The 25826-nt window shown below is 47.6% G+C and overlaps 1 protein-coding gene across 1 annotated transcript in view; it reads left to right on the forward strand.

Annotated features, from left to right (window-relative positions):
• Nucleotides 1-108: 108 nt before the first annotated feature.
• Nucleotides 109-25826, forward strand: part of CACNA1A (calcium voltage-gated channel subunit alpha1 A) — a 252427-nt gene continuing 226709 nt past the window's right edge. Inside the window, exons 1-3 of the mRNA XM_023724768.1 lie at nt 109-311; nt 603-727; nt 1045-1101. Coding sequence (XP_023580536.1) covers nt 109-311; nt 603-727; nt 1045-1101 — 385 coding nt within the window. The remainder of the gene's footprint in view (nt 312-602; nt 728-1044; nt 1102-25826) is intronic.

A 25826-nucleotide genomic window follows, 5' to 3' on the forward strand; every position in this document is an offset into this window, starting at 1 on the left:
GTGGTCGTGGGCGCCGGCGGCGGGCGAGGCACCGGGGGCAGCCGGCAGGGCGGGCAGCCCGGGGCGCAAAGGATGTACAAGCAGTCCATGGCGCAGAGAGCGCGGACCATGGCCCTCTACAACCCCATCCCCGTCCGACAGAACTGCCTCACGGTCAACCGGTCTCTGTTCCTCTTCAGCGAGGACAACGTGGTGAGAAAATACGCCAAAAAGATCACCGAATGGCCATATCCTTTGCCCGAGCCCCGCGGCGCCTCCCCCTCCTCGCCGCCTCCCTCTACCCGGCGGGGAGAGACCGGGGCTGATGGGAGGTGGGGGGTCTTCCAGGGGCTTCGAGAAGGGGCACCAGGAGGAGTGAGAGTTCTCTGCACCCTAGCGGGGTGATGTGGAGGCTGGGGGGGCCCTCCGAAGGACCCAGTGCAGAATGAGGGATGGGCCTGGGGTCGGCTGGGGCCTTGGCGAGGGCTTCAGAGCCGGTTCCGGAGGGTCTGAGTTCTCCCGAGCGAGCTGGGACCGGGCCGGGGCCTGGGCGCTTCTGGCCAGAGTAGAGCGACGACGGGGGGGGCCTTGGCCGGCTGTCTTGGCCGTCCCTCACCCGGTAGAAACGGGAGCCTCTGGGAACTGGAGCCCAGTACCAGCTCCCGACCTCCCCAGCCTGCTTCCCCAAGGAGGGGCCGCACTCTTAGGCAGGGGGGCGCTGGGGGGCTGGCGGGAGAAGAGCCCGTGGGTACCGTGTGGGCTTCTCATTAAGCAGCTAGACTTCAGATCCTGGTGGGCTGTGGCCCCCATCTGGGGAGGAAGTGGTGGCTTGGAGGCACTTACTGTCCCCCATGTCTGCAGGCCCCTTTTCCCCCACTGAACAGGGACCTCATCATCTTTTGAGATGTAGAGAACAGATCCCATTTGCCCTACCTGGGCCCCTGGCCTGCAACACCCATCCTGGGTTGTTTCCATAAGAAAGACAGGGCATGAAGAAATGAGGTGTCAGGTCCTTCCTAGGGTGGACGGTCCAGCCAGGGCTGGATTCTGCTTCTCCCACCCCAGGGAACCGGGAAGGGACACCGGAGACTCAGCCTCCTGTGGACAGACCATCTCTGGCAGGTAAATCCCTTCCCTCTTTTTTTTTTTTTTAATCAAAGATCCAGAGGAAGAAGGTGAAGTCCACATTTTCCTCTACTGATGTTCCATCAAAATGTAGATCCCATTGTGTTTCCTTTAAATCCCTGCCTGCTTGAAATAAACCTTGAGGAGGGCTTAACATCTGTTGAGATGTAGGCAGGCAGGGTGGGTAATTAGTTGGGCTTTCTAGCGGTTATCTAAGCATGACCCAGATTCAAATGGGGGGTGGGGGACGGACTCACCTGCTTCCCTGGCTGGCTGGCCACTGTGCCCTGCCCAGATGTGCCGGCTTTCAGCTGGGCCCCCACTGGATGCCCTTAGTGTAAGAATGAGCAGCCGGGGGGCCTCTGGGGTTCAGCGCCGAGTCCCCCATTCTTTTCGTGTTTGGTTTTGGCTGTTGTAGACACAACTGGGCTGGGGCCCTGGATGGTCCTGGTGCTGCATTTTGGGGAAAGCAGTGGTGGATCCACTTCTAGGGGGGTTTGAGGTGGAACCAGGTTCTTGGCTTCTGGGTACTGGCATTGTAATGGGGGCTCTGAGGTTTTGGAGTGTGTGAACAGTCTACCTTGAGAGCGGTAAAAATTAAGAGGCTTGGCGGAGATCCCTTTGGGGAGGTGTACCCCTAACCATGGTGTCATCTCGAGTGATGCCTAAGAAGAAGCATCGATCTTGGCCTTCTAAGTTCCAACCTCATGAAGAAGCTGATCCTTAAGGTGGGCAGTTCCTTCACACACCAGGCCTGTTGAAGTGCTCAAGGGTTGGGTGGTACTCTCTCTTCTCCCTACCCCCAGGGTGAATGGCGGAGACTTGGAGGTGTCAGTGTGCGCACCCTCAGATAGCTGTGGGGGTACGGGAGGGGTTCACTAGACTGCCAGCTGTCCATGTTGGAGATAGTTGCCTTCTGGAGCCTGGATGTGGAGTCTTCTAGGGGAAAGGAAGGAAGTGGGGAGTCCTTCTGTGGTGTCCTTAGCTCACCCTGGTCCAGCCTGGATCCTGCTGCTCAGAGGCTGGTGGGGAGAAGAGGATTGCAGGGGCGCCTCAGAAGGAGGAATGGTGGGGGCTGCAGGTGAACAGTGTGTGCGCTGGCAACCTCCAGCTTGCTTTGGTGAGTTCACTGAAAGCTTTCTCAGTAGCTTCGAGATGAGTTTGTGCATTTTGTTCTCTGCAGACGGTTTTGTCTCCTTGGCCCAAGGTAGCAAGCACGTTTTATAGCACTACTCTGGAAGGGAAAACCCCCCTCCCCATCTGTCCCCAAGCAGGATCATCCAGGACTAGGCTTTCTCTGGGGGAGATGAGGGCAAGGGCGGAGACCCTGAGGGTTGGATAAGAGAATTCAGACCAAGGCAAGGAGATGGAGATTGTTGGTAGACAGCTGGAGAACATCAAAAAAGCAAGTTAGCCCAAAGCCTGGGTGGAAACACTGAGGAGTCAGGGGCAGGGCAGAGTATGGACTTCTTTATTCAGATACTTCTGCCATTTTTAAAAAATGTGTTTAAGTATTGATTTTGAACTTTTCGAATAAAGTCTAACATACATGCAGGACGGTTCACAAGTCGAGTTGAGCTTAATTAATTTTCACAAAGTGAACACACTCGTGAAACCAACAGCCAGATCAAGACACAGAAGGTGACCAGCTCCCCAGTGCCCCCTTGCGTCCCCTCCCAGTCACCCCCCGCCCCCCCCACACAAGCGTAACCATTAGCCTAACTTTCAACCCCACAGGTTAGTTTTGCCTCCTTTTGAACTTCATATACATGGAGTCACACAATAGGCTTCTTTGTGTCTGGCTCCTTTGAGTCAACATAATGTCTGTGAATTCATCAATGCTGCGGCGAGCACTTGTAGGTGGTTTCTTCTCATGGCTGTGTAATGTCTTATTGTGTGACTGTACGAGCATTTATTGTCCCATTCTACTGTTGGGGCATTTGGGTGGTCTCCACTGTGTGCTGTTAGGAACATTCTTGGACATGTCTTTTGATGAACTTTTGTTGTTCTGGCATTTTCCCAGCGTCTACACTAGGAGTGGAGTTGCCATGCCACTTTTTGAGGCGCCTCTGGTGGGACTTATATTTGGAAATAATGTTTAGTTAGGGTTGCAGGGTCGTATGAAAAGTAGCTTCCTCACTGTCTCGGGAAGGAGTGAGTGAAGGTTCCTGGAACTTGGCTGTTTGCTCATAGGGCCTAAGAGTGTTGTTTCTAGATGCAAATTCGGGTGTGGTATGCAGTAGAGCGTACAAGCCTGTGTCCCTCACGTGCACACGTACTTGGCCTCTGTGATTCCTTTCCTTTCCGCACCACCCCTCACAATAGCTCAAGCTTGAAGCCACCAATGAGAATTAAAACTTCTTATTAATTGTATGTTTCTCTTCCTAAGAAAACCCAAGTGGAAGTCTTTGATATTCACGTATACATTGCTGCCTTTTTCTCCTGGAGTTTACCCGACCACACACCTTGGTTCCATGTTTTCGTTGATTGGAAGTTTGAATTTAAATATGGCTGTGATGGGCTCTGATGGCTTCTAAAGAGCTCAAATCTGTCAGCTCCATGAGGCACAGATGTCAATTTTCCTGGTGCCCCTGGGTGGTACAGACGGTTAAGTGTGGGGATACTAACTGAAAGGTTGGTGGTTCGAACGCACCTAGAGGCACCTCGGAAGCAAGGCCTTGAAGAAGGGCCTGGCAATCTGCTTCCGAAAGCTCACAGCCATGAAAATCCCATGGAGTGCAGTTCTGCTCTGCACACATGGGGTCACCATGGGTTGGAATTGACTCAATGACAACTGGCTGGAGTTTGTGGTTTCTAGTTTCCTAGAGCCCCCCGCTTGATACCACTTGCCCTTTTGATGTTCTGCCTAGCACTGAGGCACACATCCTCTTCCCTCCCTTCCAAGGCCAGCAGATCCCCCACTGAATGTGCGTAGGGATCTGGGCCTTTGCAAGAACCGTGACCACAGATCTGTATGTCTCATGCTCAGTCTCATGAATCCCTTTCCATCCGTGTTTGCAGAAATCCCGAAGGAAGCCCAGCGTCACACTGATATCACGTAGCCTAGTCTTGTTCGCCGATTGGCCCTCCCCAAACTTTTTTAATGGAAGCCTCTTTAAAAAAAAAAAGTTCTACATGGGACATAGAGAGAGCCCTGGGAGAAACTGGGTTCTGTTATCAGACTCTCGCCTGTTCCAAAATGTACAATGTGCATGGAGGTACCACCGTAGAGGGCACAGTGGTCCAGGATCCATATGATCCTTCTACGAGCTCAGCTTGGCTGGTAATTCCAGAAAAGCAAAATTCTAGGAAGTAAGAATTAGCTAAGGAGCCCTGATGGTGCAATGGTTAAAAAGTGTTCGGCTGTTAACCAAAAGGTTGGTGGTTTGAACCCATCAGCTGCTCCAAGGGAGAAAAACGGGGCTATCTGCTTCTGTAAAGATTACAGCCGTGGAAACGCTTCGGGACAGTTTTACTCTGTACTGTAGGGTCACTGTGAGTAGCAATTGACTCAATGGCAATGGATTTTAAGAATTAACTTGGCTTTTTCTATTGGAGTTTTCTTCTACAAGGGTACAGTCTCTCCCCCACAATCCCCAAATCCAAAACTCTGAAAACCAAAAGCTGTAGGGAGAAAACCTAGTCTGATTTGATCCAAGGCTGCTTACAGTCCTGATCTCATTGAGTGTGAATTTTGGTGTGTTTTGCCACAGAAATGTTAAATATGCTTGAATGTGGGATGATGTTGCAGCCCCCAGGGGAAGTGGTAGAGGATATGTGGTTGGGCTTCTCAAACTCCTGTGTGCATGGGACTCGCCTGGGGCTCTTGTTAAAATGGTGATTCTGGTCCTGCAGGTCTGTAGTGGGGCCTGAGACTCCGCTTCTCAACCAGCCCCTTGGGATTGCCGATGCAGCTGCCCCATGGGCCACACTTGGAGTATCCAGGTTGTATCATAGAAGCATCTGTTACCTTTTCTTCTTTTTTTTAAAATCAGGTTTGTTGGGGTATAACTCACGTATAGCAAAATTCACCCTTTTTAGTGTACAGTTCTATGAGTTTTGACAAATGCATCCTGCTGTATAACCACCACCAAAATCAAGATGTAGAACAGTTCCGACACCCCAGAATATTCCCTAGTGCCCCTTTGAGTCAGCCCCTCCGCCAGCCTCCTGCTCCTGGCAACCATCGGTCTGTTCTCCATCCCTGTAATTTTGCCTTTTCAGAAGGTCATATCAATGGAATCACACAATATGTAGCCTTTAGAGCGGTTTCTTTCCTTCAGTGTAATGCCTTTGAGATTCATTCATGTTGTACCTGTATCAATAGTTTGTCCTTTTTTACTGCTCAGTAGTATTCCACCACGTGGAAAGACCACCGTTGGTCTATCCATTTCTTATCTGAAGGGCATTGAGCTGTCTCCAGTTTGGGGGATTATGACTAGATCTGCTATAAACACACATGTGCCGGCTTTGGGGGCACATTGGGAACGTAAGTTTCATTTCCCTTGGGTACGTTCCCGGGGCTGGGTCTGCTGGGTTATGTGTTCGGTATATGCTTAACTTTCTAAGAGACTGCCAAACTGGTTTCCAAAGTGGCTGTGCCATTTTAGGTTCCCACCTTTGTTAGCTTTCTAAAAGCCCCAAGTGCTACGCTCCAGAGCACATCTGGCCTCATGGGTTTTAGATGGGGGTTATGGCCTGTGGAAGGTGGTGTAAGTGGTAGCATCAGATGCCAGTCAGACAGAGAAATGGGAAGAACTGAGGATGTCACTTGCAGCTATGTGTCTGCCCTGCTTGATGTGTCGCGAAAGAAGGGGGTCTCTGGCATGGCTTTCGTTGGTTCTGCCACTACTTGCCAATAAAGAGTCAAACTCCAAGGCCAAGGGAGCTGCCTATCTTCCCTTTCCCCACTGCACCCCTACTGTGCGGGCCTGGCCCAAACGCAGCCACTCCATCTGTTGGTTCAGCGAATGAGACAAGTGTTTCTCATCATCCTTTTGTCAGGTTGTAAAGCTATCTGCTCCTGTAAAGATTACAGCCTTGGAAACCCTATGGGGCAGTTCTGCTCTGTCTTATGGAATCGTTGAGTTGAAATCGACTCAACAGCACACAACAACAGCAACGTAGCATCTGATCTACCCTTGTGCCAATGGTTTAGGTTTTCTGTGGGTTTTAGGTGATGGGGGAGGGTGTTGATGAGGCTGTCAGGAGGTTCCTGAAATGTTAGTGCTTGGGAAGTTGGGGAGCAGCTGCCTCCTAAGAGTGAAGTCTTCCTTCGGGGACTTGGGGTTGTCTGTTGGGTGCTTGGGGCCTATGTACCCCTTCGCTGTTGCCCCCGTTAGTAAGCCCAGGATGCACCCTCTGCAGTGGAAGTCTCTGCCGGGAAGGTGAGCTCAGTCCTGAGATGGTTGGCATCCAGCAGCCCTGCAGTTAAGGCAGTTTTGAGAACGCTGGCTCAGCTCCTGGGGAAGGGGCCAGCCGCCTGCCCTGAAAGGCGGCTCAGTGGGGGAGCACTCCAGACACTGGGCAGACGGTTGGCATGAGCCGCTCACCAGTCTGGCCCCTTGGGCGTCGAGCCTCAGTTTCCTCACTGGCTGCATGAGGATATTGTTTCTGATAGCATCTCCCTCAGAAGGTTCCAGGAAGGTCCATGGGATCACACCTGGAAAACACTCAGCTCAGTGTCTGGCATGGAGAAAGCCCCAGAGTACATTTGCCATAATACCGCAAAATAATTTTTTTCCAGTTTTCCTTTTTGGAACGTTTGTCTAGAAAGGAGGCTCTGCGGGGGGCGAGCGGAAGCAGAGGGCCCCTCGGTGGCTGGCCGGCGTGGATTTATTAACCTGAATGTGGCACTCTGAAATGCAGCTTTTGGCTCTTTCACGTTCTCTGTTTTCTTTGGAAGCTTGAAGGAGAAAAGCATTCATGCCCATCTGACCCATTTTTCTGTTCCCTTCGGTCTTAGATAACATTAGTTCTCTTCTCCCTTGGTCCCCTCCTCTGTGGGTGACAAGGAGAGGAAGTTTTAAAGTTATAATTAGCCTTCCTGATACCCCCTCCACCCCCGTCTGTTCCTCTGACCAGGTCAGGAGTCGAGCCCAGGACGAAGGCCTCAGGCCCAGGCGTCCATTGTGAGCTCAACAGCAGAAACTCACACAGATTTGGGGTTAGAATTTGTCTCCCTCTTCACCCCCACTCCCTGTCTTTCTTCTTGAGAAGTTGAGGAGCGGCCACCTCTTGAGAGTGAAGTCTTCCTTCAGGGACTTAGGGGCGTCTTCGGTGCTTGGGGCTTATGTCCCCTTTCAGTATGGCCCCCATTAACGAGCCCAGGATGCACCCTCAGCAGTGAAAGTCTCCCCCAGGAAGGTGAACTCTCTTCTCCCTGAGAGACTAGAGAAGGCAAGTTCCAGGAGTAGGAACCATTGGTCACCAGCTTGAGTTTGGAAAATCACCAGGCACTGGCCTTGTCTGGGTTAGGTGAACACCCATCCCGGTTTGCCTGGGACTGTCTTAGTTTTAGCCCTGAAAGTCACACGTCCCGGGAACCCCTTCAGTCCTGGGCAGACTAGGACAGTCAAAAGCCTTAGCTGTGCATTCTCGACATAAAACCCCAGGGAGGAGAGAGAAACGAGAAATGGTGCTGGGAAAGGTGAGGACCGGAAGCTTTTTCCCTCTGAAAAGCCAGGGCTTTGTTTGAGTGAATTCTACTTTTGGAAGCCACCTTTAAGGCAGCTAATGCGAGCGAGATCCCAGCAGTGGAGCAAAATTCCCCAGTTAACTCCGGATCAAGTTTTGTTGTCTCTCCCAGGCCAAAGATGGTTTTATCTTCGGTTCACACCGGGACAGCTTTGGGTCTTCCTTGAAGGTGCTTGATGCTCAGATTGGGCCTGGAATTAGGAACCCCCCAGCCCCCCATAGCCAAATAACAGAAGAAGCAGGACCTTATGGAGAAAATGACATAGTCATCCACATGGCCTGTGTGTAAAAAAGTATAATTTTAAGCCAATTGTTAAAGTAGTTTTATGTAAGCAGAGTTCACAGGAGGGCTCCTAAATCTTGATTCACGTTTTCATTCTCATGAATATATTGACTGATTGTCTTAAATGAGATGTTGGTGCAGACCTATAGATTGCTCTGTTGGGAGTTATAGGATTCTGACTTTCAAGAACCAGTGTTGAGAGATGCCGTGTTCTTTCCTCCCATTGACCTTGGTTCTTTTCTTTAGCAGGAATGAGGGGAGTGTGGGGCTGTGCCAGCCACCTGCTTGTGGAGATGTTTCAGAGTGACAGCACCAGGAATGGAGGTTGAAAGGAGGAAGAGAGGTGGGGAGGGGGCAGCGATTATTAGTGGAAGCAAAGTATACAGGGTTTGGGGACAGACAACCCTGGCTGTAAATCTCAGCTCCAGCTCATAGGAGCAGAGCCTCAGTCCCCTCATCTAGAAAATAGGGGTAGTAGTCCTGCCTCCAAGGAGTTGTGTGGGGGACATATGGAGTCAGCAAATCCATAGAGACAGAAGGGAGATTAGTGGTTGCCTGGGGCTTTGGGGAAGGGAGAATGGAGGAGGAGTGTCTGCCTAATGGGTATATGGTGATGAAAATGTTCTGGAACTACAGTAAAGTGATGGTAGCACAACATTGTACTAAATGCCACCAACGGTAAATTTTATGTACATTTTACTACAATAAAAAAGGCAATATTGTGCATAGAAAGCATGTAGCACGTATGATCCGTCTAAAAGTAGCAGGATTGACTGACTTTAGTTTCCTCTAGGGCAGGGACTGGGTTGGTTGTGTTCCCCACTCTAGCCCTGTGCCTGGCACACATGGGGATTGAATACATAGTTGTGGGTGTTTTTTTGTGTCTCAGGTTAGCAGAATATGGCTTTAATCATAATTCTTGGTTCATGACACACTCTGAACATCGTGCCTCTTTGAGCCTATTTCTAGTTATTTATTTTAAGAGTATATGGAGACCCTGGTGGACCCCCCACCTAAGTCAAGAACTATAATGAGGTCCTTGGTGTTGAGCAGCTCTAAGACAGAGATTCTCACACAGATGTTCAATCAGCACCACCTGGAGGGTGGTTTAAGCACAGGTGGCGGGGCCCCGGTCCCAGAGTTTCTAATTCAGAAAGTTTGGGGTGGGGTCTGAGAATTTGCATATCTAACAAGTTCCCAGGTGGTACTGATGCTACTGGTCAGCGAACCACACTTTGAGAACCACTGAACTAGAATATAACCTATAACTTACTTCCACCTATAGTTTCCCCTGCCTTTCCCTCCTTCCTCTCTCCCTACCATTTCCCCAAAGGCAGCCACTCTGCTGAGTTGTGTGTCTTATTCCCTTACTGTTTTCTTTAAAAAAAAGTTTTATCATGTATTTATATATGCCTTAACCATAGAAAAGGAACCCTGATGGCACAGTTGTTAATCGCTCGGCTGCTAACCAAAAGGTCAGCAATTCAAACTCACCAGCCTTTCCACAGAAGAAAGATGTGGCAGTCTGCTTCTGTAAAGATTGCAGCCTTGGAAACCCTATGGGGTGGTTCTAATATGTCCTATAGGGTCACTATGAATTGGAATCAGCTCAACGGCAATGGGTTTGGTTTATTGTTTGATCTTAACCATATATATTTAACTTTCCTGGTTTCTGAGCATTTTAGAAGGGGTAGTGTACTTATAGGTAGTCTTTTGGGATGTGGACTTGCTTTTTTCACTCAACAGTGTGTTTCTAAGATTCACCCTGCTGTTGAGTGTAGCTGGAGGTCATTTATTTTTCTCTACTGTGTAATATTGCATTCTGTGATGATACAACAATTCATCCATTTTCCTGGGTGATGGACATTTAGGATGTTTCCAGTTTTTTTTTTTTTTTTTGGCATTATGAACAGTGCTGCTGTGATGAATACATAATTTTGAATGAGTGAATTCAAGGAGTTAAATTTAGTCTGTGTACTTGGGAATCTAGCTTCAGCAGAGATGAGATTCATCAGCATCTGTGGAACACCAGCTATCTGATAGGCACTGGCTAAGCCATTTCATAGTCAGCTCATCATTCTCTCTAAAGGCTAGGTCAGCCAGAGAGCCCCCTCCCTGCCTGTCTTCTGAAAATCAGGACCTGTGGTTTAGACATTAGAGAAGCAGCATGGCAGAGTGGTCGCGAGCATGGACTCTGGAGCCATGTGGCTGGGGTTCAGATCCCAGCTTTGCTAGTCATTGGTTGTGTGGCCTAACTAACTCTGCGTGTCAGTTTCCCAGTCTGTCCAGTGGGGATTCTAATAGTACTTATCTCGAAGATTAAATGAGTTAGTACGTGTAATGCTTAAAATGGTGCCTGGCACTTAGTAAGCACTATATATGTGTATATATGGATGGATGGATGGATGGATGGATGGATGGATGGACGGACAGGAGGAAGGGTGGCATCTATATTGTTAACCCACTCTCCTGAATCATCAACTCCATTTAATCCTTGCTCCAATGTATAAGCCAAGGGGGAAAAAAATTGCAGGGTCATGTTGATTGTCAACACTAAAATTACATGATTCCCAGGCCCAAACAGGATTTTCCCTACCTCTTAGCAATCATTTTCCATATTCTTAATCAACGTCTCTCCCAGTCCCTACTCCCCACTGAAGCCATGCCAGATTCTCTACAATCTGCTCACAGCTCCCCTGCCTCAAACCATACCTGCAGTTACTCACCTTACCTTCTACTTAAAAGCACCATTTCTGAGGACATCAGATACTTTGAAACAGTAGGAATAGGCCAGCTTCCATGAGGCTTTTACAAGGACTTTGAACATCTAGGCCTTGCACAAAGTGAAATAGTGAGAAATGTTTATGGACTTGAATTATCTTTAGAGGAGTTGTCAGAATGCAAATTTTTGGTAGTTTTTTCTGTTCCTAATCACGATGCAGCCTTTTAAGTTATGGACCATGTTTGTGATTTAGAGGGGAGGAGAGGCGTCTCATGCAGTTAGTGTTGGATGGATGGGCAGGTGGGTGGATGAGTGATTGGATGAGATGAAGGAAAGATGAATGGATGAGAGGAAGAAAGGATGGATAGATATTGAATGGATTGGTAATTGGCTGGGTGGGTGGGTGGATGAATGAATAGGTGGACGGATGAGTCGATGGGCAGACAGCTAGATCGAAGGGTGAAAGAATGGATGACTGGATGGGTGGGTAGGTGGACAGATGCATGGATGGTTGTATGAGTGGGTAGATGAGTAGGATGTTGGATATAAGGGTGTATGGAAAGGTGGGTTTCATGTTCAAGTATCTCTGACCTTTTATGTTCTTAGTGACTCGGGAATGATTGAGTCCCTCTGTTTACCACTCTAGTTGTGCCTTTTCCATTGTCCAGTGTATCTTGTGTACTTGTCTGAAAATCAGTATGATTGTATGTTTATGTCTTATCTCTCTAATTAGAAAGCTCCTTGAGGGTAGGGGACAGTGATTTACCTTCCTCACATCCCCCAGTAGTCCCTGCTCTGTCTCACGCATAAGTATTTGTCAAGTGAGTAATGGTGAGGAAAGTAAACAATGTTGTTGACAAAGATTCTTAAAATTCTGGAAACACCTGGCTTTGCTTGTTTCAGCACTGAGACTGAAAGTAGAATTCCTTGGATTTTGCTCCCCCAGAGGATAGAATGATATATAATGGTGGGCTAGTGGAATATCTCTTCCAAGGAGAGAGATAAGAACATCCAAGAAAAAATATACCCCAGGTCCTTACCTACTGGCCGGAGATTACAGATCTAACAAGTCCTTGCTAAAATCTTTGTGGCTCTGTTACAGGTTTTAAAAGGGCAATGATTTTCCAGTCTCCATCCTCACCCACCACCCAAAATTCAGGCTGATGGTCACCAGGAACCAACATCTAACTTCCTCACCCCTATCTCTGTCCTGCCAAGATAGTTGTTCTCAAATTTAGTAGTGCTTAGAAACCACTAGGGTTGCTTGTTTAAAATTCAGATTCCTGTTCTTTACCCCCAGAGACTCTGAGTCAGTCTGGGGTAGGGCCCAGACATCTGAGCTTTTATGAGCTCAGCAGGTATTCTGATGAGGAACACTTTCCTAGGTGAGTACCAGAGGAGCAGAGACCTAGCTTAACTGGTTGGCTGTTGTATCCTCAGTACAATTTCTGAGACATAGTAGGTACTCAATAAATGTTTGTTGAATGAATATTTGAAACCCAACTTGAAATAGTATTTAAATATTCAGTACGGTCACATGTATTACATATCGTCTTACATGTAATACATGTATTAAATACAGTCAGCCATCGAACACCTAATATGGGTTGAATTCATTCATTCACTGGACAAGATATTTATTAAGCCCCTACTGGGTGTCAGACACTGGGTTAAATACTGTGCTACATGGTGTGGGAGAAATGAGGAAAGTTTAAACATGTTTGCTTCCCTAAAGGCACTTACAATGTAGCTATGGAGGTAATAACATGTATATTTAGTGCTAACAGCTGACATAGAGTGATGAGGAAGCTATTCAGAGCAGGTGATCAGGGAGGGCCTCTCTGAGGAGATGACATTGGCACAAAGACCATAACAAACCAAGGGTCCTGTCTGGCCTCTGTTTTCTCTTTGATCTCATTTCCTCTGTTCTCCACCCCTTTCACTCTGCCCAAGCCCCACTGGCCCTTTTTTTGTTCATATCCAGCTCGTTTGCATCTCAGGGCATTTGTGCTGGCTGTTCCCTCTGCCTGCATCACTGTTCCTACAGGCTTCCCCATGGCTGGCTCCTTCCTTTTGATTAGGACCCAGCACAAATGTTACCTCCTCCAAGGGCCTTTCCTATGAGTTTATTAAACACATGAAGTACAAAGATGAATATAAAATGTAAGTATATTCTCCCATTGAGAGAGACTCTCTGGAGACATTTTAATGCATTTCATTTCATGCCATTTTATGGTTATAAGGATATATTTTTCTTTTGTTTAAAAAAATAGGGATCATACCATACAATCAGTGTTCTGAGCTGCCTTTTTTTTCATGTAGTACCATATTGTGAACACTTCCCCATGCCGTAAGGTATCTTTGGAAAAATCAGGGCCACTGTGGATAGTTGCACAAGTTGCGTATTGCACAAGGGTGTCGTATCTCATATGGTAGCATCATAGAACTGCATATTTATTATTTCAATTTCCCAGCTGATAGAAGCTGAAGTATCTTGTTCTAGCAAAATGAAGATATTATGACAAGTTTTTGAGAGGTGGACCTAACAACTTGAGAAAGGGGCGTCTTGTTTAAATTCACACAGTTGTGCTGTATGGGTTGGTGGCAACCCCAGAAAAGCCTTGTTAATATCTGATGCGTACTCTACTTTATGGACGTATCATATTTCATGTAGCTATCTCCAGTTGTTTGTTTTGTCGTTATAAATAATACTGCAATGAACATCTTTATGCACGAATCTCTGTCCAAGGTTCTGATTATTTTCAGAATAAAATTTTTGTCTCTATAGGGGCACTCCAAGTATTGAGACTCTGTTGCTACCATTTTCCTTGGATCTGCAAAAGGGATTCAGAGAACAGGAGACTGGTTTATTCAGGAAGTTGATGACAATGAGCAGAAAAAGAACCATTCATTGGTTTGGAAATTTTCCCAGGCTGCATGTAAAGCAGTGCTTTTGAACTGGTGGTCAGTTTGCCCCTAAAGAACATTTGGCAATGTCTGTAGACATTCTTGGTTGTCACGAATGAGGAGGTGCTACTGGCATCTAGTGGGTAGAGGCTAATGATGCTCCCTAACATCCTAAAATGAACAGGACAGCCCCACAGCAAAGAATTATCCAGCTCAAGTTGTCAATAGTGCCAAGACTGAGAAATCCTAATGTAGAAGATTCACAGGTTTCTTGGAGGGGAGTGGGTGGACTTAGGGTTTTCGGGTGACTTAAGTTTAGTTTACAGTTTCTCTTCCTAGCTGGGTGTCTAAGCCAGCTTTCTGTGAACTTTAGATCCCACACGATCAGCAACAGGCTTGCTACCGACAGATTCGTTCATGTAAATATAGATGAATATATAGAAAGAAATGTCAGCCGGAGTTAGAAAATGTTAGAATGAAGGCTTCCACGGCCTTCCCTTCTCCCTCCTCCTTCTGTTGCCCAGTTTATAAATCGTGCCTCACTTTCTTTGGGCTTCTGGTATCGTGAGCACTGCTGGTATAGACTCTGTGGTTCTATTCCCTTAGCCCCCACCCAGGGCTGGCGTTTGGACATGTATGGGTGGAGCCCCCGGGGCCAGATTAGCTTAGTGATGTGGCGGGGAGAGGAGTGCATTCATTCGTTCATAATGTTCATTGAGCACTTACTGTGTGCCAGGTGAGGGGGAGGAGATGAGGACCAGTTGGTGACGGGGCAGCAAGGTGGTGAGGGTAGATTACGCAGGGCCTTGGGAGTCAGGTGAGGACTATGTTTTACTACAAGGGAAATGGCATAATCGGTCCCATTTTTTTCGCTGGCACACCAACACTTTGAGTTTTCTTTTTTTTCATAACAAAAATGTGGTCATTATTTTGTATATGTTTTGTGATCTACTGTTTTTCCATGTGGCGATGAACATGTGGGTAATGAGGTCTCTGCACATGTCAGTGACTATTTCCTTAGGACAGGTTCCTGGAGAAGGCATTGTTGCGAGGTCATAGGTCAGGCTCTTGGTCCATATTGGCAAAGACAGAGCGTGTGCACCCTCTCACACTCCAAGAGCCCCTTTCCCTGTCCTTGGGGCCAACTGAATTGCCCTTGGTTTTACGTCTTCACCAGTCAGATAAGTGAGGGCAGAAGCCCATTGTAGTATCACACACTTTTCTTCAGTTACTGAGAATGCAGGGCATTTTCCAGATGCATGCAGCTGTTTGTATTTCCTTTGTGACCTCCCTGGTCACACCCTTTGCCCTATTTTCTCTAGGGACACATTTCACAGATCTGAGGGATTGGGCCAGGTAAGGGCTGGCTTTGTAGAAACTGTGGGTCTCGTGGCTCTCTGCTGGCTTGAGGCAGTACAATGCAGCGGTTAGGAGGGACAGCTGTGGAGCTAGGCTGCCTGAGCCCAAGTCCCAGCTCTGCTCCTTTCCACCCATGTCATCCTGGACAAGTCACGTAAGCCCCCTGGGCCTCGTGTCCTATCTCTAAAATGGGGATAATAGTAGCGTCCACCCCATGGGGTTGTCGTGAGGCTCAGGGAGCACTTAGAACAGTGCCTGACACACAGTGGGTGCTGATTAAGAACTTGCCAAGATCTACTTCTAAAAAATCAGCCATTGAAAACCCTATGGAGCACAGTTCTACTCTGATACGCATGGGGTCACCATGAGTTGGAGTTGACTCAATGGCAACTGGAAGAAGAAAAATTATGGCCTAGGCATTAATCCAGTAGTGTTTGTGTTTGTGTGTGCTTCTGTTTGTGCTAAGAACTCCTTTATTTGGGGACACAATAGCTGCCACATGATTTAGAACAAGCTCCCCGAGCCTTAGTGCTAGCTGTGACTCTTCTAGCTGGCCATACAGAACCCCCTACCCCCAAACGCTTGATGAAAAGCGCTAGACCATTGTCCTTGTTCACGACGGGCTTGTGGAAGTTTCCTTTCCTTGGGCCCTGCCCTTGTTCACGCCCAGGATTTCATTCGAACTCCAATAAAGAGGAGGTACCACATCCCGGGAGGACATGAAAATGGTCTGGCATTTTGGAGAAGAGTTACAATATTGAAAAGTCTCTGCCTTTTGGAGAATAGTTATAATAACCATAGCTCCTGTTTATTGGTGGGAGGAGGGGTCCCTGAGTGGTGCAGTTAACACTCTCAGCTGCTAACCAAAATGTTGGAGGTTGGAGCCTTGGAAGAAAGACCCTGACAATCTACTTCTGAAAAATCAGCCATTGAAAACCCTATGGGGTTCTACTTTGACACACGTGTGGTCACCATCAGTTGGAATCAACTTGATGGCAACTGATTGGTTTTTCCTCTTTACGGAGAGCTAGGAGCCCACAGGCTGTCTTGGAACCAGTTCTTGCCAACTTAATCTTCATCTCAACCCCAAGAGCTTGGTGGGTTTATTATTTATTTATTTAGAACTTATTTTTTGTTGTTGTTGAGGATATACACAGCAGAACATAACACCAATTCGACAATTTCTACGTGTACAATTCAGTGACATTGATTACAATCTTCAAGTTGTGCAACCATCCTCACCCTCCTTTTGTGATTTGTTCCTCCCTCATTAACAAAAACTCACTGCTCCTAAGTTTCCTATCTAATCTTCCAAGTTGCTGTTGTCAGTTTGATCCCATATTGAGAGATCTTGAAAGAGGACAGTGCTCAAGGCAGACATTCCTTACTAGTTAAGCTAAACTACTGTTTGGTTTTAAGAAGACTTCAGGGGATATTTTTGATTTAAGGTTTAAAGATTGTCTCAGGGCAATAGTTTGAGGGGTTCATCCAGCCTCCACGGCTCCAGAAAATCTGAATTCCATAGGAATTTGAAATTCTGTTCTGCATATTTTCCCTTTTGATCAGGATTTATCTATAGAATCTTTGATCAAAATGTTCAGTAATGGTAGCTGGGCACCATCCAGTTCTGCTCTCGTGGCAAAAGAGGCAGTTCATGGAGACAGTTAGCCACACATTCCATATCCTCTTCCTATTCCTGACTCTCCTTCCTCTGTTGCTCCAGGTGAATAGAGAATAATTGTAGTACCAGTGGGTTTATTAGTGCTCCCATTTTACAGACGTGGACCCTGAGGCTCAGAGAGCCACTTGCGGAGGTGGGCAAACCTCATGGAGAGGCAGAGGGCACAGCTGGAGCAAAGGCCCCGAGGGGCACATAACATGCTCAGGCTTTGTCTGGGAAAGTGTTAGTGCCCCATCGAGGTGGAGTGTCTGGCACAGGCTGTGGTCAGGGACAGATTTGAGGCTCCTATCTGGGAGCGGTGTGGCCTTTGGCAGTTCTCTGTTTCTTAGCTGTTGTTGTTAGCTGCTGTTGAGTCAGCCCCTGACTCATGGCAACCCCATGCACAATGGCCTCAGACCATTGTGATCCACAGGGTTTTCATTGGCTGATTTCTTTCAGAAGTCGATAACAATGCCTTTCTTCCTAGTTCACCTTAGTCTTCATCTGTAAAATGGGTATAATAATATTCCCTTCCCAGGGATGTTGTAAGGCATAAATTTTTGGTGAAAATAAAACATCATGCTTGGCAAAGATAATGGGCTCTTGTTTTCCTCATTGGTTCAGGCACTGGGACACACAGACAACACACAGACAGACAAGAAACAGATGCAAAATGCCACCCTGGTGTGGCTGATGTTCTAGATGGGAAGACAGACCGAGGACCACATAAACAAGACAGGATGTCTTGGTGAATTGTGATGAGTGCTGTGGTGCGCAGATACAGCAGGGATGGGAGCTACGCCTTGTAGGAGGCGTTTCCGTTTAGGCGGGATGGCATGGGCCCCCAGAAGATGAGCTTTGAGGAGACAGGGGGAGCTGTAGGCCTGATCTGGCTGCTCTGGGAAGCAGGGGAGGGGAGGGGCAGGTATGGTGAGTCTGGAGGTCTATTTCATAGGACAGCTTTGTCTAGGGGGTGAAGGGAGGTTGGGTGGGGAGACCTTGCCCCACTAGGTAGGACTAGTGAAGGAGACAGGATACCTGAGCAGGTGGGCAGTATGAGGAAAGGAAAAGTGGAGAAGTCTCCAAGGGCGTTTCTAACTTCTTCCTTGCTCCCCAAGGCGTTTGCTCATCCTTTGCCCCAGATCACCCAGGTCACATAAAGAAACAAAGGAATGAACTGACTCTAGGTCATCTTTAAGGCTCCATTTATTTACCAAAGTTCTAGAACATTATTTGTTCTAATCTGCTTGATGTCTCACTTCTTTCTTTTCTCGTAAGTTGTCTAGAGCTGTGCTACCCAATAAGGTCACCACCAGCCACATGTGGCTCCTTCAATTTAAAAATTAGTTAAAAAAACATCAACTCCTCAGGTGCACCAGCCACATTTCAAGTGCTTAATATCCACATATGGCTAGTGGCTACCTGACTGGACAGCGCAGGTCTAGAACATTCCATCATCTCTGGACGTTCTATTGGACCGGCCACTCTGGAGCCTCCCCCTGCGTCCCTGAACCAGCTGGTTGGAAATCAGAATCCCAGCCCCCACCTCAGATCTGCTCTGTCCCAATCTGCATTTCAACAGGGCCCCCCGGTCGGTCATCTTGGCCGTGCTTTGGGGTCACCTAGGGAGCTTGAGCCCCACTCCATAGATGTTGAGGAGCTTCATCCAAAGTGGCGCCTGGAGATTTTTGCAAACTCGAGTTATCATCAAGTGGATTCTGACTCATGGTAACCCCACGTGTGTCAGAGTAGAACTGTGCTCCATAGGGTTTCCAATGGCTGATTTTTCAGAAGTAGATCCTTAGGCCTTTCTTCCGAGGCGCCTCTAGGTGGACTCAAATCGCTGACCTTTCAGTTAGCAGCCGACCATGTAAAGCATTTTCACCACCCAGGGACTCCTGAAAACTCTCCAGGTGATTGTAAAGTTGAGTGAGGGTTGGCAGAGGGCCCACCAGGTGGTTAAGAACACTGGGAAGGTAGGTAGACTGGAGTTGGAGCTGTGTGACTTTGGGCAGGCCGCTTACCCTCTCTGAGCCACAGGTCCCCTCTCTGTAAAATCAGGGAGCTGCTGACACCTCCCTTCTAGGCTAGGAGGGGTGAATACTGTGGTGGTTAAGTGCTTAGCTGGGGCCTGGGACACGGTAAGCACTCCACACATAAATAGTGTTCATTTTAAAATGAGGTCAGCAGCCAGCCTTAGAGCTAATAGTTGGAGTGGTAGAAGCTAAACTCTCTTTTAAAAACAGGTTTTGGGTTTTTAGTCTTAATTTTTTGTAATTGAGGTAAAACTCAGCTAACATAAAATTAACTATTTTAAAGTGTACAATTCAGTGGCATTAAGTACATTTACAACATTGTGCAATCACCACCTCTGTCTAGTTCTAAGACATTTTCACCACCTCAAAAGCAAACCCCAGACCCATTAGCAGTCACTCTCCTTGCCTCCCCAGCCCCTGGCAGCCATTAGTCTGCGTTCTGTCTCTGTGGATTTACCTCTTCTAGTTTGGGGGTCTTTGAAGTCCCCTCCTCCCCTGGCAGACAACCTCACAGCTTCCAAGCGAGACCATGAGAAAGCTCGGCCCCTTTCATGTCTGGGCCTCCCGGCCATCCGGGCAGAGGCTGCCCCCACCGCGTCGCCTCCCCGCGCCCTCCCCGTCAGCCGGGTCCCAGCATGATCTTGGCGTGTTCATCGCAGTGGCAGCCCCATGTTCTGCTCTCCTGGGGCCGCCACAAATGAGAGGTTTCATCTCAGCTGGGTTTCTCTTAGTTAAATATTTAATAAATAAGACCTACAACTTGTGATGCCGGGGAGTGTTTGATAGTGAAATTAATGAGGGAGAGAGAGGCGAGGCGGCCACAGGTTCCTGCCTGAGCCTGGCCACAAGGACCCTGGGGGTGCGGACCCGTGCCGGAGTCCTGGCCACAGCTGTTTGGTGACCTCCGTGGGCCTGGCCAGGCGCCCCCACTGTCTTTAGCACTGTGTTCTGGCACAGGGTGACCACTTGATGAGTATGTGTTAAAAGAAAGAGATTGTGTGTGTGTGTGTGTGTGTGTGTGTGTGTGTGTGTAGTAATGGATGGAGGAGAAGAGAGAAGGAGGAGGGAGGAAGGGAAAGAAAAATGGAGACCACGATACGGGGAGACGGAGAGAGATGGAATCAGAGAGACAGAGAGAGAAGGAGAGATGGAGGGAGAGACGTGGAGGGAGATGGAAAGCGAGAGGGGGAGGAAGAGGGAAAAGAGAAAAACAGAAGGAAGAGGGAGAATGGTGCTTTCTTGTATCTTCTCCCCTCGCCCATTATCCTTGATCACCTTTTGATCTGTTTTCCTGTCTCCCCATCTCTCATTTCCTCCTGACTCTCTCCGTCTCACCAGCTGCGATCCCGTTTCATTTCCTGTGTCCCTGTTATCTTGTAATTTTCTTTCTGGGTGTTTGTTCCTTTTCTCTTTCTCTTCATAAACCGTCCCTTGGTATATGTGTCTTACTTTTTGTAGTGAAGTCTGACTACTTGTGTGTGTGTGTGTGTGTGAGAGAGAGAGAGAGAGAGAGAGAGAGAGAGAGAGAGGAGCTAGAGAAGAGTGTAGAAACATAGGTGAACATTTTAAAGACTAAGGATGAAGTGAACATCCACTTCACTCAGGTCAAGAGCTGGAACGCTGTCATCTCCTCTGACCTCCTCGTGTGCCCCTCCGCAATCACAACCCCTAATCTGCTCCTAACACCAAACCAAACCAAACCAGTTGCTGTTGAGACAGTTTCATAGCTGTGACCATAAGGAAGCAGATCGCAAGGACTTTCTTCCAAGGCACCTCTGAGTGGACTCAAACCTCCAACCTTTCAGTTAGTAGCCGACCCTTAACCATTGGTGCCACCCAGGGGCTCCCTGCCCCACCTAGAGGAACCACTATTGAGGATTTTATGGCCGTCATTCCCTGGCCTTTCTTTGTGGTTTTACTGCCTATATTTGCATCCCTAAACAATTAAAGATATTACCTGGTTTTAAACTTTTATGAATGAAATTATCTGCTATGAACTCTTCTGTGTTTTGTTGCATGGCTCAATCACGTTTGTAGAGTCCTTCTTACGTGGTCGTTGAGGTTCCTTCGTTGTCATGTTTACTGATGTGGGCTTGCTCCCTTTCAGCCACCATTATGTGCAACGTTGCTGACTGTTTGAGGACCATGCTGCACAAGTGCAGGGGTTTTTCTGGGGAGACGTCTTGATGGGAAATTGATGCATACTGAGATTTGTGCATCTTTAACTTGACTAGATACTGCCAAACTGTTTCCCAAAGAGTTTGTGCTAATTTACACTCACACCAGCAGTGGATAAGCATTGCATTTGCGCCACATCCTCGTCAACACTTGGTATTGTCAGATTTTTTTAAATTGCAGCCTTTCTAGTGTGTGTGTTGTGATTTCTCATTGAAATTTTAGTCTGCATCTTCTGATTATAAATAAGGGTGAACATATTTTAATATATTTATTAGCTATTCAAGTTTCCTCTTAAGCGAAGGACCTGTTTGTGCCTTGCCCACTTTTCTATTGTGTTGCTTTTTTTTTTTTAATATTGATTTGTAGACGATCTTTATATATTGTGGAAACAAGTCCTTCATCATTATATGCTGTGCAATATCTTCTTGTTGGCTTGACTTATTATTATTTTTTATGGTGTCTTTAGATCTGTTCTTAATTTTGATGTGGTGGCACTTAGAAATCTTTTTCTTTACAGTTTTTGGGTTTTGTGTCTTAGTTAAGAAAACCACTGCTACCCTGAGGTCATGGAAATATTCTATATTATTTTTCAAAGTTTTATAATTTTTTAAAAAGTGTTACAGTTTTGTTCATTGTATGCCTTTAATCATGTTAGAATAGATTTTTATGTGTGGTGTGAGGTAGGGGTCCAGTCTCCCTGTTATTGCATACAAATTGTCCCAACACCATTTATTAAGAAGTCCATCCTTACCCCAATGATCTTCAAGATAGCCTCTCTAACTGGTTAACTTTTACCTCCTTTGGTCTCATCTGTTTTTGTACTCAGCCAATCAAACCACAAGAATTTACTGAGCACCAGCGGTATACCAGGCACTGGGGTTATAGTGATGAACAGTGACAGATGTAGTCAGTATTTTCCCAGAGCTTACAGTCTGGCCAGGATGACAGACATTAAATAAATAACTATGGCAACTTAATTCACAATTACAAATGTTATAAGCCCTGCAAAGAGGGACAGGTCCCTTGAGGAAGTGATGATAAGTCAAATCTTTATGGGACTTTCCTACGGGGAAGTCAGGGTGGGAAAGATGCTCTGTCTGGAGGGAACAGCACGTTCAAAGGCCCTGCAACAGATGCTTAGGAGTTTGAAACTTATCCTAAAGGCACTGTCAGGCCTTTGAAGCCACTGTGTGGACAATGGATTGGATGGAGGCAAGAGTGAAAGCTGTGAGACCAATTAGGAAATCATTGCAGCCCTGCAAGGGAGAGAGGATGGGCCTCCGACTGGGATGTACCGTGGAGAAAGAGAACAGTGATCAGGATGAAAGATATTTTGAGCTGGGGGATGTTTTCCCTCCCGCTCCCCTCTCTCTATCCCTCTTCTTTTTCTGGTTGATTTTTCTGGGTGAGGAAAGCAGTTTGTGGTACTGCCAAGGGTATGTGTTCTTGAGGACGTGTTTGCCACAGATGGTCTTTGGAATTCTAGCCAAAAGAGTCACTGGACAGTCCCTGGCCCCCAGGGTTTTCTGGAAGCAATTCAACGATGACCATTTATTAATAACAGTAACAATGATGAATTGGTATACTTTCCTTAAAAGCACCCTTTAGCTATTGCCTCATTTTGTCACCCCAACTGACCCTACAGGATGGATGAGGAAGCGGGTTTTTATCATAGGTTTTTTTTTTTTTTTATTTTGTTGTGCTTTAGATGAAAGTTTACAGAGCAAATTTGTTTCTCCTTCAAAAATTTATACACAAATTGTTTCATAACGTTGATTGCAATCCCCTCAATGCGTCACTACTTTCCCCCTTTTATCAAAGTTTTATTGTAGGATAACCCAGTGCCCTCAAGTCGATTCTGACTCATGGAGACCCTATAGGATGCGTGAAGTTAATTGGCACTCTTGAGATCACACAAAGGTGTCGGTGTTGGGATTGGAATCCAGTTCCTTGTCTTCCTGCCCAATCCCATTTACATAAACTCACATGTCTACTCCCCAGGCATACTCTTTTGCAAACCATTTCCCTCTAGGATGCTCCTGAGGAATTTACTAGGCCTCAGTTTTCTTGACTGTAAAATGGGAATGAAAATAAGAATACCTATCTCTTTGGTTATTGTGAGGTCAATGTGCTAACACATAGCAAGAGGTCGTTACACGTCACCTTCATGTATCCATTAATGCCCCTTGGCTGCAAGTAGCAGAAAACTCAAACAGGTTTAAGCAAGAGGAGTTAATTGGCTCCTGGGACTGAGGAGTCCAGGGATTGAGTGGCTTCAGGCTTGTCTGGATTCAGGGATCAGATGATGTCATTAGGCCTCAGTTTCTGTCTGTTCCTTGGCTCTGTTTTTGGCAGTTGGCTCCAGTCTCCATGTGGACTTGCATTGGCTGCAGTTCCAGCCATTTGGTCCTCCCAAGATCATATCCGGATTCGCTGGGTGGCACAGTTAAGTGCTTGGCTGCTAACTGAAAGGTTTGAGGTTCAAGTCCACCCAGAGGTGCCCGGAAAAAATGGTTTGGTAATCTACTCCCAAAAGCTCAGCCACTGAAAATCCAATGGGGAACAGTTCTACTTTGACACACATGGGGTTGCCATGAGTCAGAACAGAATCAACAACCACCTTTTTTTTTTTTCAAAGATCATATCCAAAGAGAGATGCCTCTTTGCCATCCATCTTCCCAAAGTTCTTAGCAGATGATTGCTTGCTTTTGATCAGCTCTGCTGGGGTCATGTGCTCATGCCTGAACCAATCACTGTGGGGAAATGGGAACTGAGGAAAGCAGTGCCCTGACTGGTTTAGCCTTAAGTCACATGGTTCTTCTCAGGAGTCGGAGGCAGAGCCAGCTTCACAGAGTAGGGAAGAACAATCCCCTGAAAGATGTATGGTGGTGTGTTAGCTGCTGTGACAAACAGCCCCACGTCTCAGTGGCTGAGCACAGTAGGAATTTACTTCTCACTCAGCTACAGTCCGGTGAGCACGTGGCCTTCCACATGGTGATTCCAGCACCTGCGCTCTTTCCACCTTGTGCTCCACCACTCCTAAGAACGGAAAGTCCTTTGTTCCAGCTTGTAGGGAAAGCAAGAGTATGAAGGCTCACAGTGGAGGGTTTTTTGGGCCATATTTGGGAGTGGCGTAGTGGTTAAGAGCTCGGCTGTTAACCAAAAGGGTCAAAGTTCGAATCCACCAGCTGCTCCTTAGAAACGCTATGGAGCAGTTCTACTCTGTCCTGTAGGGTCACTATGAGTCAGAATGGACGACAGAAACGGGTTTTATTTGAAAGTAGGGAACCTTGCATCCACCCACGTCCCGTTGACTTGAATTTCATCCTGTGGTGTCTCAGTGAAGATCCTAATAGGGAACAGAAGACACATATCAAGAATTGAATTAGAAGACAGTGTACAAAGATGGGGGCAGTGACCAAAACAGAGAGGGAGGGAAAATAGGAAGGGAAGAGACAGAGGGAGAGGTAAAGAAGACTGTGGCAGCAGCTGCAGCCTGAAGGAGCAACAGAGTAAATGCCTGGCCACATGGTCCACTGGCCCCTCCCCTACCATCTCCAGCCAGGGCTCTCCATTGTCCAAGCGCCACTGGAAGCCAGCAGGCAGGGAGCCATGTGAGGTAGTCTGCACAGGTCAGCTTCCCTGGGCCTGGTAAGGAGAGTGGATTCTGGCCCCAGAGGACAGCTAGCTAGCACCAAGAGCCCCCCTACCTGCAGGGCAGGCTGGGAACCTGAGTCTCTCCACGTCCAGGAGCAGAAGGTGAGGGGAACACACCACATTGTCATTTCTGCAGAGAAATCAGGTTCCCAAGTGGTCAAAAAAGGTCTACTTTGCTGCTATTATTATTGTTGTCTTTGTTATTGTTGGTTATTGTTGATTCTCTAAATGAGAGAACTTCTTTTCCCTCCCTTTTCTCATTCTGAGAGTTCTTAGCCTTTTAGTGAAGATCTTCTGGTGTCTTTGGGAAGGACTTAATTTTTATACCAGGCTTGGATCGGGGTAGGGTGGGATGGGTGGCTTCTGCCCAATGAACTTTCTTCCCAAGGGGACCATCCCTTGGGTGAGCATGTTAGTTGGGGTCTGAGCAGGCAGCCTGTGCCCCTGGCAAGGCCCTTGGCTTAACCAAGACCAGGTGGAGCGAGGGCATCTCTATGGGGTCAGAGTTGGAAGCCTGCTGTCCATAACCAGCAGCTGTCTTGCTGGAGGTGGAGCCTCGGAAAGGCTTGTAGACTAAGCCAGGGAGGTGGGCTTGAGTCTCTGGGAAGGAAGTGCTCCCCCACCCCTCACCTGCCTCCTCCTCTCGTTTGAGCCGACTGTGGCAGCCAGATGTAGGTGCACAAATGAAATTGTAGCCTGGACACGGTCACAATACTGGTGCCACCCCACCTCAATCCGGTCCAGCTGTGTAGCTGTGGGCCCTGTCGCCAGCCCCCTAGGATCAGCCCAGGGCTGGAACAATGGACTATCCCCTCCCAGCTTCGCCCACTTCTTTGAGCTCCTCAAGGCTCCATGATGATAGGGCTGTCACTGTCTTGGCCTCTTCCATTCAGGAGTATCTGGCCTCGCCTCCCCTCATTGTAGAACTGAAGAGGCGCAGCCCCTCCTTGGCCCTGGCAGCCAGCCAACCTGGTTCCTGCCCTCCCGACCACTCCAAGGTCCAGGAAACAATGGGGTGAGAGGTGAACAGGCCCAAGTCCCCAGGGCCATGTGCTGGTCCACGTGTCATGCTCTATGGCCCCTGGTTTTCGTCACCCTCTTGACAATTTTGCTGGATCCCCACTTCTAGTGGTGACAGTTGGGAGCATGGACTCTGTAGCCAGGCTGCCCAGGTTCAAATTCTAGCCCTGCCACTGGCTGGCATGGGCAGGTGATTTCATCTCT

Source organism: Trichechus manatus, unplaced genomic scaffold (genome assembly GCF_000243295.1).
Source record: "Trichechus manatus latirostris isolate Lorelei unplaced genomic scaffold, TriManLat1.0 scaffold00258, whole genome shotgun sequence".
NCBI lineage: Eukaryota > Metazoa > Chordata > Mammalia > Sirenia > Trichechidae > Trichechus > Trichechus manatus.